This window comes from Chrysemys picta, chromosome 14, assembly GCF_011386835.1.
Source record: "Chrysemys picta bellii isolate R12L10 chromosome 14, ASM1138683v2, whole genome shotgun sequence".
In the NCBI taxonomy this organism is placed as follows: Eukaryota; Metazoa; Chordata; order Testudines; family Emydidae; genus Chrysemys; species Chrysemys picta.
This window is the reverse complement of record NC_088804.1, coordinates 7,062,838-7,077,364: the sequence shown is the minus strand read 5'-3', so window position 1 is coordinate 7,077,364 and position 14,527 is coordinate 7,062,838. Positions and strand designations below refer to the sequence as shown.

The window sequence follows — 14,527 nt, the reverse complement described above, 5'->3', positions numbered from 1 at the left end:
AGGGGAATGAAAATGACTTACGAGGAGAGGCTGAGGGAACTGGGGTTATTAGTCTACAGAAGAGAAGAGTGAGGGGGGATTTGATAGGAACCTTCAACTACCCGAAGGGGGGTTCCAAAGAGGATGGAGCTCGGCTGTTCTCAGTGGTGGCAGATGACAGAACAAGAAGCAATGGTCTCAAGTTGCAGTGGGGGAGGTTTAGGTTGGATATTAGGAAAAACTTTTTCATGAGGAGGGTGGTGAAGCACTGGAATGGGTTACCTAGGGAGGTGGTGGAATCTCCCTCCTTAGAGGTTTTTAAGGCCCGGCTTGACAAAGCCCTGGCTGGGATAATTTAGTTGGTGTTGGTCCTGCTTTGAGCAGAGGGTTGGACTAGATGACCTTCTGAGGTCTCTTCCAACCCTAATCTGCTATGATTCTAATGTTGGAGAGGGAGACTGTAATATGTTCTGGCCTGCAGCACTTTCATGTTGAGACAGGAGCATGGTTTGAAGTAGGAAGTAAAGGCGTGTAGGGAAGCCCAGGTGTCTGTAGCAAATGTCGACTAGAAGGGCACACGGACAGACACACACACAGAGTCTGGAGACTGCAGTGGATCTATGCCAGTTTACACCAGTGGAAGAGCTAATCCTACTGGTGTGTAGGAGGGTTTTCCATGGAGCGCCTGCCTCCACAGGAGGGTGCCACTCCTCACGGTGGTAACATTGAGGGTGCTCCCAAAAAACAGAAGGGCAGTGAGTGATTCCTGAGTCCGGTCCAAGGCAGCTATCTAAATACATATTGTGTATTGCCCCAATCAAACCAGACAGAATGAAACTGCTTAAATAAATGCCCAGTGAACATATGTCAGTTGGTGGATCACATTAAAATTGTATAGTATCATTTGTTGCACTGCAAACTTATTCTTAGAAGTGTGGTTTCTACTCTAAAAAGTGACTGTAAAAATGGCACCTCCTTATTCATCTACTCCCCATGGGACATTCAGGGTCAGCCTTGCTCACTTGAGTAACTAAAATGAGTTTTTACTGTTCTTTACTCCCATTATCCCTGCAGAAGCCAACACAGCTACGAGAGAGAAGCCAAATTCTATTCCTTCTTATGCATCAGGGACAGACCTGCTAACCAGGTTCCAGGCAGTTACACCTGTGCAAACTCACAGACAGCAACAGAACTGCACAGGTCTCACTGAAGGCGAAATATGAAGCCAAGGGGGTTGCTCAGGTGTCACTAAGCCATAATTTGGCCAGCAGGGCCTTTATTACTAGTGATGGGATGGAATAAATCCAGCTTGACTCTCAAGTTGCTGGCAGTTAAGAAAAAAAAACATCTTTTCACTTGTAAACAGCACCATTGATTAAAATTAGAGACACTACACGTAGAATCCCACAGTGCCACTTTCAGAGGAGCACCACACCTCAAGTGAATCCTTATTGTATCTGCCAATCCAAACTAAAGCACCTATATTATGAGACCACAAGCTTTCTTATGTCCGTTCCTCAGACCTGTTAAGAACCCAATGAGGTTCTGGACTATGAGGTTCTGGACTTCTCTTGTAATTGGCTTCTGGTCATTTTAAAGTTTCCTGATTCAGTAGATCCATCTCCCCTTACCTCGTCTGCCCAGTCGGCCCCAGAACCCACCTGCACCATCATGAGGGTTTTGCTATCTCCGCTGAGGGAGTCTTGGAGCAGGTAGGTCAGTTTGGAGTTGCGGAATGGCACGTGACCCTGGCGGGCGCGCAGAGCATAAATCACATCTCCTAGTGCTGACAGCGACTTGTTGATGTACTGGGCCTCCCGGAGCCTGCTTCCCTCTGCACCAGACCTGCCTACCCGTTCAGATCCAGCCAAGTCCACCAGGTTCAGCTTCCCTATGACCAGCCAAAACACAAATACACACACAAACTTAATAATCCTGTGCAGCTACTGCTCGACCCTCGTGGAAGTGCTAACCACAGTGGGGTCTGTCTAGCAGTTAATGAACATCCCCATCCCCTCCAGTTAGGAACTAATCACATCTGGAGCTTTATATTGCTATGGAGAATTGGGAGTCCCACAGATCAACCTGCAGCTTGGATTTTCATTACATTTCGAGTTGATGAAAGAGGGCCAATAGATGGGACTGTACAAGCTGAGCTATCTATCAAATTTACATTAGCCTGCCTTTGCGGGTTGCCTACACTTGATACAGAATCATTGCACAATTGTGCAATGCATGGGGGTCAAAATTCCTTCTTGACCCTTGTAGCAATCAGCTGATGCCCCGAAGCATGAAATCTGAGCACCTTATCTTCGCATGTATAACCACAGATGTTCTAGAGTAGCGAGTCTCTTTTTCAACCGGGCTACACAACGCAGTCCTGACCAGCAACACCCTGACCAGTCTGCTCCCAAACACTGACTCCCAGGAACGCTAAATTGCGTGGCTTTCTCTGTCAGAGACAAGCATCCACTAGGGACCAGGCCAGTGGCACCCAGTTCTTTTTTCACTTGTTACCCACTTCAGCAGTTGAACCCAAATCTCCAGGCCTGTGTCATCCAAGGACGGGTGTGATCACCAGTCTCCCCCTCCGCCTCCTAGGAGACACTAACCTGTGGTTCTGAGGCCTGTGCTGTAGTCGAGTCCTCTTACTGTGACGATGAGGAGGGCGTGAGACCGTGAGCTGTGCTCGTTCAGGCTGGTGTACTCAGTCACTCTGTTCGAGTGCCCAAATTCAAACACCTGGGAGAGAGGCAGAAAGCCGTGAGCCTTTGGATTGCATTGTGTTGTCTGGCCAGCAGCTTCACCTATCCCGTCTACATTCACCGCTTTCTGAAATAGCAACAGGGTGGGCAGGTCTTTGGCAGATCTTCCTTGCTGACACTCGGCACCACTACCTCCCCCATTTTCCAAGCAGAACGTGGGTGAACGGCAGTCCCTTCCTTTCCTGCAGATGCTCATAACCCCTGGCAAATATTAACTCTATTCCTTCTGCAATGAAATCATCAAGGACTGACCTTAATTGCTCACGAAAGATATTGGCTTGACAGTAGCACTAAATTCATATTAACCCATAGAATAGGTATGGTCTGAGCAGTGTCAGTGCTAGTTTCCCATCACACATCTCTGGCCAGTGCATCTCTCTCCTTTTCTGGTGGGAACACTTCCAGAGGACAAGGCCCATTCTTTTCAGAGACTGCCAGCCAGGATGCAAACCCAGTGGGTGGGTGGATGTCTGGGGGCTCGTGGGGTGATATAGTTGGGATATGGACACGGAACTGGACTGAGACCTGACAGTTCATTTCACACAAGGCACTGTCCAGCCCTTCGACCTGTGGGTGAAAGGTTTGGTATCCCACTAACTCCCTGAGAGCCATCTAGGCCCCAAAATCTTATTTTTAAACTATTTGTGGCTCACACAAAGGGTTATTGACCTCCAAGCTGGTCTCATCATGTGGCATTTGTCACATTGTATTCAGGGCCCTATTCCAGTCTCTCTTCCCTGCTCCTCACAAACACACCCAGTTCTGAGGGGTAATTACTTTAGACCTCCATTGCATAGAATCATAAATTAGGGTTGGAAGAGACCTCAGGAGGTCACCTAGTCCAACCCCCTGCTCAAAGCAGGACCAACCCCAACTAAATGTATCTTCGTTCTGTACAAACCTGTCACCTGCTCCCTGTTTTTGTGAAGTGCTGACTCATGAAAATGAAATTACAGCAAATCTTAGGCATGTGAAGAAATGCAGCCCACATTACAAACTGCTTCCTGGGCCGATTCTGTTGGGTGCCTTGTTTTCAGTCTGACTCCTACAAGAGGCTAATATCACACGTGTGAGTCTAGGAGGGTTTGGATCTGTGTCCCACTGCCTTCATCTAATGCAGAGCCGTCCCAGCCATAGGAAATCCAGGGCGGCCTAGGGGCCTAGCGGGGGGGCCTGGCTCTGGCAGCAGCAAGCAACCCAGCCCCAGCCCACTCCACTCCGCCCTGACAGCTCCCGGTGTCGCTTGGGGGAGAGGGCGGAAGCCGGAAAGAGGTGGGGTACGGGTTTGGGGGAAGGGGTGGAGTGGGGGGGGAGCAGGGACGGGAAGAGGCAGGACGGGGCAGGGATGGGAAGAGGCGGGGCATGGGATTGGGGGAAGGGGTGAAGTGGGAGCGGGACCTGGGCCAGGGGGTGGGGGTTTGTCCCAGGCCCCACATCCCCCTAGGGATGGCCCTGATCTTATGTGTGGAGAGATGAGGCGTTTGCATCCTCTTGTCCCTGTGCTGCCACCACTGCTCCAGCAGCTGGTCTGTTCATAACAGAAGAACTTGAGTAAGTCTCTGTAATGCACAGGGAAGTTCACCCCATCCCAGCGGGTGATCCCCAGCTGGTTCACCCCATCTACTAGGTACCATCTCTGCCCTTCTCCTCCTGGGTTCTCCATCTCTCAGGATGTTTTTACCTTGTTAATATCCTCCACACTTCGCACCTGGAACTCAGTCAGTCCTGGTACATACAGCTGCCCGCTGCCATCCGGGCACAGTTTGATGTCCAGCTTCTCCTGAGGCTCCTTCCCAAGCAAGTCCCTGTAAAGACAAGCAAGGTGACCCTCCCCTCAGACTCGTGTGTCATGTTCTATTCCCTACACTAGCCACTTACAAAGGTGAAAGGTCTGAGGCCTTTCAGCCGGACCACCCCTGTACTAATCTCCCCAGCTAGGAAACTACAGACTGTGTCAGGCCAGGCCCCCTTGCTTTGCTCTGCTCTGCTCTGCCAGTGGTCAGGTTTATGACCAAGAGAGGACAAGCTTTTTCCAGCCGTTGGAAGCCAGGGTCTCTCCTCAAGCACGTTTACCCCAACTGTTGTCCACTAAAAACTCTTAATTGGCTTTGGGTGAACAAGCACAGACTAAATACTAGCTACACTAGCTATACGATTTTCAGAGGAATCATTGCCCACTGGATGCTTCCTCATCTATTTATAGTCTCAGCTCTTCTATTTTCTGTGTGTGTGTTATTTGTCTGTCAGGCATGTAACACAACCCATCCGTAGAGCGCCCCAAACAGATCCACATTCAGAAGTTCCACTCCCCTGTTTCCACCTGATCCGACTCATGCCTGGTTTGCAGCTTTTATTATCTCAACAACTGACCGTCTCCTTCTCAGGTTCAGCCTACCCAGTTGTTGTATAATTAAGTCATTCTTGCAATGTCTTTGCTGCCACCCTTCTGTGCTCCATTCCACCCCCCACCTCTACTCCTGAAGGAGACAAGAAGAATTCACTGGAGGAAAATGCTTCTCATTCTTCGAGACCGTAGCTCACAATTTCCAAACGTAATAACCAAAGTGCCAAAGGCACAAAACACAGGCAGAGAATGTTAATGTAAAAAAACTTCCAATTAATGCTTGTTTGGGGTTCCACATCTATTAGCAGAAAACGGGGAGGCAGAGAGCATAAGCACGAAGGGGGAAAATACAAGCTGATTGCTGGCTGATGTTTTAACAGGTGCTGGCGTGAGCGAGAGCCCATAGAAACAGAAGGCATTCTAGGAACGCAAGGCTTGGGAAGAATTCCAGGCAGGAGTTCTGAAAGCCCTGTGTGCTGAGAAAAATCCCCGAGTTGGCTAAAGCTAGGGGATTGGAGCACACATCAAAACCAGAATGTACAGCCCAGAACCAGTTTGGTAGTTTAAGATTTTGGAGACACCATATGCTTCTCAATGACCTGTACATGGGAGAGAAGAGACTGGACACTAGACAAGTTGGAGGAGGAGAGAGATATGAAGCCAACCTGCTTTTTCAGCCATTTCCCAGCCTAAGCACTACAAGTAAATTCCCTGGTAAACACAACGAAAACAGCCAGCCTGGTTCAGAGTTCGGGTGTGTCATTTATGCACAGCCCTGCCCAGGCGCAGTGCAGAGCCACCTTGCCCTGGAGGAGCACCAGGAGAGATTGCCCTTGTCTTTGCAGGGCTACTCAGTGCACACGCTCCATGTCACCCATTAAGGGACACAGACATCCCACAGTCAAGCTTCCCTACAGACTCCTACCCCTCCCAGGCTCCCTTCCTGTTACCTGAGCGCCTCGTTGTAAATCTCTGCCACACTGACAGTGATCGTGTAGCCCCAGTCAGACGCTTTCCTCTGCACCTCGGAGAAGAGCAGCTGGAGAGCTCGCTGGTTGATTCCTGGGTTTTCAGGAGTTCCCTGATGATCAAGGAAAAAATCTCACATGTGACATCAATGGAGAGAAAGGTGTGACAAAGTGACTGACACAAGACTCACCACTGAGCCCATAAGGTGTGCAGTTGTGAGGACACCGGTAGGATATTACACCATGACAAAGCTTGGAACAGGTGTCCATGATTCACTGTGGAATCACCAACATCCACCTCCCACGCTCATGGTAGAGAAGGGGAACAGCCAGAAGGTTGCAAAACAACCAGGTTCCAACCTTCTTCTTCAGACTGTTCTGCTGTCGGCATTGTGTGGTTTGTTACAAACTTGGGAGTTGCATAGTCAGGGCTGCTGTGCATGGTTACCTGGGAACAACAGCATTCTTGGTCACCGTGACAAAGGGGGAATTTACACACATTTACCCATGAGCGTATCCATTATATACAGTCATCTAGGGGCTAATCTACCCTCACCTTTCCTCGAGAAATGATGACCCTGAGCCGTAGAATACAGGAAGCAAAGCAAGAAGACACACTGAAAGGGAAGATGGAGGGAGACAGAGAGAAAAGGCGAGAAGGGGAAATTTACCTCCATAGTATATGTCTTGCCTGCTCCTGTCTGTCCATAGGCAAATATACAGACATTGTAGCCATCAATACAGGATGTGATCAGGGCCTGAACTTCCTGGAACACCTGCCAATGGGAAAGAAATAAAAATGAGCAATATCTGACACTCCCCCGCTGCGCCTCTCACACAGATTCCACTTGGGATTGACTGGCTGTGCAGGAATCTCGTTTCTACATTAATTTTTTTGCATCGCATCGGGGGATAGAAGAGTAATTACATTTACACCAGCAGGAGCAGAGATATAGCTCTCCAGTCTACTCGAGCTCTACTCTGCCTGCTTACTGCTCCCTTGGAGGAAAGAGTTGCTTTACCTTCTCTTCTCCATCCTTCCCCTACAAAATCAGGGACCAGGGAGTGATCTGCGACCTTATGAAATAATTATGTCCCTACTCGTGTTGACACACCCCTTTCTCTTGTGGTGGAAGTCCATGCTAATGTACCAGTACAGAAACATGTGGATGTACTTACATCTTGCTGTGTTGCCTGTGGGGAGAAAACCTTGTCCAATTCAAACGACACCTGCTTCCCTTTGTGCATCAGGTGCAGGAGAGCATCATCGTCAGGGTCAAAGGTCACGGAGTTGGCTGCTTCAGGCCCTTCCCCATCCTCTTTATTTATTGGCCGGACTCGGCCAAACACACGGATATTTCCTTTACAAAGACAAAAATACAGAGACAAGCTCTCGATCAGCCTTCCCACCAATTATCTCTTATCAAAGGGCATCAGACAGCGAAGATGCTTAACACAAACCACTTCACCTCTCTCATTCTCTTCTCCAACTCCAGATCCCAAAGGTGGCGACTTAGAGTAACACACTCCAAGACCACAAGCTAGATTGTGCAGACTTCCCATAAGACAGATGTGTTGCTAGTGCCCTGCACAGACTACGTGGAGCATGTATGGGTGGTGGAGTCACAAGACATTGTTGTCTGCAGCAGGCCACGAATCATGTCCCTAGTAGAGCACAGTGAAACCACGGTGATCTGGAGACAGACCACAATAGGTTACTGTGCGAAAGAAATGCTTCAGCTCCTATGCTGAAGCTTTTGTTATTGCCCTTCTGGGTAGGTCCCCCAGAACCAACGATCCCAGTCCCACGCCTGAACGAATGTCTAACTTCAGTCCAATCACAAAGCTTGAAGTGGGAAGTCTCTGCACTCCTGCTGCATTAATGTCACCCACCAAAAAGATCAGCCCTCCATTGCTGTCTAAATAATCTCTCACGCACACACCTTTCAGCCGCACCAGTTCGTTGTGACATTTTTTGCGGAGTTGCAGCTCCCTGCGGTATTTCCTGAGTAGCTCCCGATTTGTGCTGTTCACCTCCTCAATGGCTTGTCCAATCTGAAGAGGAGGAGACACCAATTATGAGAGGGAAAAAATCAAAGAAGTATGGAGAAAACCCACCACACACACACACACACACACACACACACACACACACACACACACACACACACACACACACACACACACACACACACACACACACACCCTCTTTCACAGTGCAGGAACTAAAAAAGGAATCTAAGAAGGGAAACATGGGGGATGTTCCCATGGCAGAGAATCAAAGAGCATCTGTCTCCTCATGCTCACGGTGCAAATCTAATTGTGGCAGAATCAAAGCCATCGTGTTAGGTCCTGCTCTACCACAGAGCAAGGATTCTCCTGCCATGCTCACCTCTGCCCTGGCATTCTGCAGAGCTTCCTGGAGTAGCAGGGGGAAGTCTCGGACCTGCCGTTTCAGGCTGTTGTAATCATTGGTGAGGGTCCGGAGTGCTGGCTGGAGTGTGAGGAGGTTTGTCCGGACCCCTGCAAACAAACATAAGACCATTGATAATCCTCACATTAAGATCCCACCTGGAAGGTGATAAAGCCCTTCTCCTATTTGGATGCCTTCACTTGGAAGTGTAGGTCTGAACTCAAACTACCAACAGAGCGGATGGCAGGGATGTGGGGAGGATTCGCGAATGCTGCTGGGCATTTCTAAATCCAAACGTGGCTTTCCTCTAGTAACTCCTAAGGAAGTCCTGCTGCATATGAGAACGTGTAGCATCACCTGGAAAGCTACATTCCCCAATACCTGTACCACCCACCCTCCCACCCGGGTGAGGTTGTCGTGGGACTTGCTTCCCCTATTCCTCACCTGCCAGGTTCTCGTGCACAGCTTTCATTTCTACTTGGGCACGTGCAAATGCCTCCTCAATGGCCCGGTTCTTGTCATCTTCCATGTTCTGCATCTCCTCCAGCATCTGTCCATGCGTCTGCTCCAGTTCAGACTCATACAGCATAATCTAGGAAGAGACCCAAACTGGAGTTATGACTCTGTGACAAAAAACAGCATCACAGAGGCCAAGCCCAGCAGGACTGAATCACTCACCCACCCACCCAACATTTCATGCAAACTCTTTCACTTGCACCAGGGGGCTCGGTGAGTAAGTCAGAAACAGTCAATCAAAAAAGGCCATTGAACAGGGAGTAACGTGACCAATGGAGCTTGTTCCCATATACGTTCCTGGTGCGACCCAGAGACCTGAACTCTGAGGTTGGATGCAGTTTGCTAAGTTCCTCTGTAGATGTTCTTCTCTCCTTTTCCACTCACACGTTATATATTTTCCCCATTCTCTATGCAGTACTGAATACCTGGGCTCTGAGCTGGGCTGCAGTCTTCTGAGACTTCTGCAGCTGCTGTTCCATCTCCTTTAGCACCTGTCTCTGCATCCCCACTTGCTCCTGCAAGTGCTGATTCCGTGACTGGGTCTCACACAGAGCCTGCTTGGTCTTGGATGACTCCACTTCCACCGTTTTGATGATATACTACAAAAAAATTCCCAACACAAGCACGTGAGAAACTTCCCACCATCGGGCCTGGGACAGACCCGGCACTGGCTGAATCCAAGGCATTCCCCACTGAATTTTCAAGGAAGTTAATCCACAAGGACCAGATGAAACTGGCAAGTTCCTTGGAGCTCAATGCCGATCTGCACAACCACCATTCCAGATCTACCGTAACTTTAAACAGGTAGTGGCGTCTTTAGCGCATAAAGCTGGGATTCTTATTTCTATGACCGATTTCACCTACCCTAAGCGCCTTGTGCACTGCCAGGATTCTGTTACGCTACAGACAAACAACAAACAGTATTCAAACCGCCTGCAAGCGCCTAGATTCTCTGACTCAATTGCTAGCCCATTTTATACCCCGTTTGATATCAAGGGTTGATAGGGGAGAAAGCCTGGCAGAGTCTGGCCCTCTCGCTCTAGCTGGAATTTAAAGACACGCATTCGGCATGGACGTTGAACAGCAAATGGGCAGAATGATCGATAGGAGTCGCCCTGCGTAAATGATTTGTCCCATCTCACCTTTATCTGCTGGGGTTGGGCTTTCAGGCTAGCTATGGTCTCCTGACTATCCCGCAGCCGCCTGCTGAGTCGCTCCTCCTCCTCAGCCTTCTCGGCAAGGGAGTCCTTTAAGCGCAGCTCCACCTCTGCCAGGCGATTGGTCTTCTGCTGCACTTCCAGGTCCAGCTCCGACAGCCTCCCCTTAGCCTCCTCCACCTCCAGCTGCAGCTGGGCCAACCTTTCCTGCAGCCTGGCATTCTCCTGCAAACCAAGTTGGGAGGGGGGTGAGAGGAAGCCGATTTCCATGTGATCAGCGGGCAGAGGCGCACGACCAGGTCTGTGTGCATACACCCCACCCTCATGACCTCTTTACCTGGACGTGTTCGCAGTCAATGCATTTCACATGCTGCTGCTTCAGCTTCTGCAGCTCTGCCTCACATGACTTCATGTCTTGCTTTAGGTGCTCGTTCTCTGCAACGAGCAGATTCCGATGCTTTTCCAAGTCAGGGCCACCCTGGAAAGGGCAGAAAAGGGGACCAAGTGTTTGTTAACCCAACATTTTACTTTTAGTCAGTGGGTCAAATTCTGCTCTCTCCCTACACCCAGGCAATGCATTTGACTTGAGAGGAGCTGCACCGGTAAAAGAAAGAACAGGATTTGGCACAGTATCGTTAATAAATAAGGATTCTGCCTTTTTCACAAACTATACACAAATGGTACTACTGAAATGCAGCCAGCTCTGGGGTGAAGGGCCGAATGCAGCCAGTGAATACCACAATAATAGTGGCATGGGAAATGTTGTCAAGGCCACCAGCAGTAAACTCCTGCTATGGAGAAGAGTGCCAGGGCCTCTGTTTTAAGGCTGCATTGGACAAACTCCCATTTAACTTAAGGGACTTCAATTTATTTACCTCGGGTTGGTCAAAATCCATCCAGATCAAACCTATGGTTCTGGGAGCATTTCATTCATCATCCTTAGGCCTCTAAACAATCCCCATTTGCACTAAGATTTCCTTCTTTTCTCTCCCTGTTTTACTGTCTCATATGTAAAATACTAAGGAACCAACAACTTCAACCACGAATGTAACAATCTCCTTGGGGAAAAAAGACATGCAATGCAGATATAAAAAACATATTAATTTCCAAGGGCTCACCAACTCAGAACGGAGTCTGTTCACTTCTTGAGCTTGATCCAGAAGTTTCCCTTTCAGATTTTCAACCTGTCAACACAGGCACAAGTTGACTAGGCTGGTCCGTTTTGTATTTTGACCACAAACACCTCCTCCCAACACATACCAGCTCAAATTACACATAGCTTCACTTGAAGCTGCGATGCTCTGGCAAAAACGGAAAGTGCTTCAAGTCATGAATTTCCTACAAGCCACACAGAGCCAGACTGATAGACCGGGTAGTTATGAGTTGTGGACCCCCCACCCCAGAGAAAGCAGTGCTCAAGACTACATTGGAAGGACGCTGGCCCTGAGAAGACAACTTACCATACCAGCAATCCCCAAATTACATGGGGTGCTATTCATCATCAAACAAGCAACACACTCTTTTTATTTCTACTAATATGACTGTAGAATACCATAGAGGCAGCTTTTTTGGAGAGAACTGTAGACATAACAGCCCTGGCTAACTGTGAGCTCCCACTGAAAAGATTAACAGAAAATGGAAACATTAAAGATTCAAGCTGGAAAGGGAATAGACTTATTTGGTCCCTTACTCCACCACCTGCTATCACCGCAGATACCTGGCAGTATCTTCTCCAATCCAGTTTTAGTTCCAAGTAGTGGGACCCCTACCACCTCCTAGGAGCAGATTACTCCTCAGAGTGGGACCACACTGTTAGGACTATTTTCTGATATTCAGCCAAAGTTTTCTTTGCTCAATTTCATCCCATTTCCTCTGATAATTGCTTGCACATTTGAGTGCTACCCACACCAAATACTCATTTTCTGCCTCAGTGCACGTTTGAGGACTAAAAAGAAAAAAGATTTTTTTTTCAGGTAACCTTCTCTACCACATGAGCATTTTGACAGCTTGTCCTCCATTCTTTCACCAAATCTTGGGAGAAACTTTAATGGATAAAAAATGCTGTTTCTTACTGGAGAAATCTTCCACCCCAACTGTGCTCAGAGGTCAAATCGTCCCCTCCTCAGCAGGGGTCTTTGCTTTCCTGTATCATAAAAATGACCATACTGGGTCAGATCAAAGGTCCATCTACCCCAGCATCTGGTCTTCCAACAGTGGCCAGTGCCAGGTGCCCCAGAGGGAATGAGCAGAACAGGGAATCATCAAGTGATCCATCCCCTATTGCCCATTCCCAGCTTCTGGGACTTTTTGCTTTTTCTTCTAAGAAGATGTCTATTAATTTTTTTTCTAGCAGTGGCTTTTAAATTCTTTTTATATGGTGAGGTTCTTGAAGGAGAATCTTCTTAAACAGACATCAAAGTATATATTTTTCTGTGTGCAGCACACCATTCTCATTCCATGTGTGTAAGGGATATTTACTCCAGGGATAAAGAAGATAGAAGTCTGCAGGCAGTGCTTAATTTGTTCCAGGGCTTGCGAGGGTTGAGCCCGGCACCTCGCAGCTTGGCAGTTCATAGCCCCGGCACCTCTGGACTTGCTGCATGTAAAAAAATCGCTTGAGCTGCATCACCTCTTTCATTACAAATTAAGCACTGTCTGCACGTTACTAGTGTGCCCATCTTCATACTCCTGAACAAGAGAAGTGGGGAATTTGGGCAAAACGTATGGGATTTCTGCAGCGTTCTCATTTAGTTTTCGGCTCTACCTGGTCCTATTCATCTATCGGTGTCAGACAAGGAAATCCAATGAAAAAAATGACCACAGTTACTAAAATGAATGGCCGAAGTGCAGTTTCAGAGACGTCACACCAGTTACACCACAGGAGCCCGTTATTTTTACTTTATAGCCCCCCATTGTGTGCTGCGGCTTCACTAAAGACAAAATACAGTGTCCTCGCCCCCAAAGCACTTACACGGTAAGGTCTCTAGCCTGCAATGAGAACCACACAGGCAGACCCCTGCACCTGTGCTGAGCCCCATTGACTTCACACAGGTACAGTTGTCCATCTGCCTGAAGCAACCTGCAGGATAACAGGCTCAATTGGAACAGAACCGGGTGAGATATGGTAAGGAGGACTTTTGCTGACGATTACACCATGCACATCGTGTTCACCCTCAGGACAGCTGCAAGTGTCCACATTTCAATATTTAAGAGCCTTTTTGTTCAACATTTAAGCCAAGTTCTGTCTCATGGTCAGAGCTCTCGACCTCACAGGATGGCAGGAGCACCAAGGGTTATGGCAGCAGTGCCAATGAAGCAGTGCGCAGAACAGACACACGGATGGAACCTGAGTTACTCTAAGGTAGCGAGGGGGGGGGCCTGATAGACTCCCAGAGGATTATGATAAAGCCAGGACGAAACTTGTGTTTCAATAGCATCTGCCAGAGTGCTGGAGCAGCCACAAAAAGTGAGCTAAACCCTGTGATGCTGGCAACGCAGGTGCCAGCTCATGCCGGGCCCCCATGTCTCAACTGAGCACTGACAAATGCTGGAATGAAGGTATGTCCACATTGGCCTACAACACAAGGTGTCATGTCCTGTCCCACAGAGAGGGCCCATCAACACTAGAAGAACGATTGTGGAATATCAAAGAAGATAAAAGATTTTGTTGATTGCTTCCCCCCCCACCCCCGGGAAGAGGAGACATGCAAGTGAATTCCTCCCATCAAGTGAGCTTGCAGCTCAAACATCCCTACAAAGGAGAAACTGTATCTCTACTCCAGAGGGCAAGATTTCTAGGCATAAGCATGGGGTCCCCCAGCTGCTTAGTGTGGGTTAGCCCTAAGGGACATATAGAGCTTGCTTATTATACAAATCTCTATTACCTTTCGAGTGTGTGTATGTTTACCTGCTTTAACCTCGTAAATAACTCTTTTGTTTCCTTTTCCTAATTAATAAATCTTTAGATAGTTTGACAGGATTGGCTACAAGCTTTGTCTTTAGTGTGAGATCTAAGGTGCAACTGACTTGGTATATGGGACTGCTCCTTTGGGTCTGGGAGTAACCTGACAACTGTTGTGACTTTTGGCATAGGGCACCATCTATCACAAGAGCTAGCTTGCAAGATAGATCAGAGTACCCAAGGGACCCATCTGTGATTCCACGGTTAGGCTGTTATATTGCCTAGAAGTTTACACTTGATAGGTGAAATCTAAGTATAAAACTCACAGCCAATTTGGGGTTTGTGACCTGCTTCTCAACAGTCTGCCCTGGGGTTGGTACCCACACTCTTGAGCCACTCCAGGACAGCTTGACAACCTTCCCCTCTCTCCCCTGCACCACACACACACACACACACACACACACACACACACACACACACACAC

At 48.4% G+C, this 14,527-nt stretch overlaps 1 protein-coding gene across 8 annotated transcripts in view; it reads right to left on the bottom strand.

The window, feature by feature from the left end:
• The window catches only part of KIFC3 (kinesin family member C3), a 62,332-nt gene that overhangs the window by 5,065 nt on the left and 42,740 nt on the right, over positions 1-14,527 (bottom strand). For all 8 annotated transcript variants that reach the window (XM_024111037.3, XM_024111036.3, XM_008174539.4 and 5 more), the window contains 13 exons: positions 11,261-11,326; positions 10,480-10,620; positions 10,128-10,367; positions 9,411-9,584; positions 8,914-9,061; positions 8,449-8,579; positions 8,000-8,111; positions 7,236-7,417; positions 6,728-6,832; positions 6,039-6,169; positions 4,426-4,549; positions 2,592-2,721; positions 1,641-1,870 (listed from right to left, as the gene is read on the bottom strand). In XM_024111037.3, the coding sequence (XP_023966805.2) occupies positions 1,641-1,870; positions 2,592-2,721; positions 4,426-4,549; positions 6,039-6,169; positions 6,728-6,832; positions 7,236-7,417; positions 8,000-8,111; positions 8,449-8,579; positions 8,914-9,061; positions 9,411-9,584; positions 10,128-10,367; positions 10,480-10,620; positions 11,261-11,326 (1,914 nt within the window). The remainder of the gene's footprint in view (positions 1-1,640; positions 1,871-2,591; positions 2,722-4,425; positions 4,550-6,038; positions 6,170-6,727; positions 6,833-7,235; positions 7,418-7,999; positions 8,112-8,448; positions 8,580-8,913; positions 9,062-9,410; positions 9,585-10,127; positions 10,368-10,479; positions 10,621-11,260; positions 11,327-14,527) is intronic.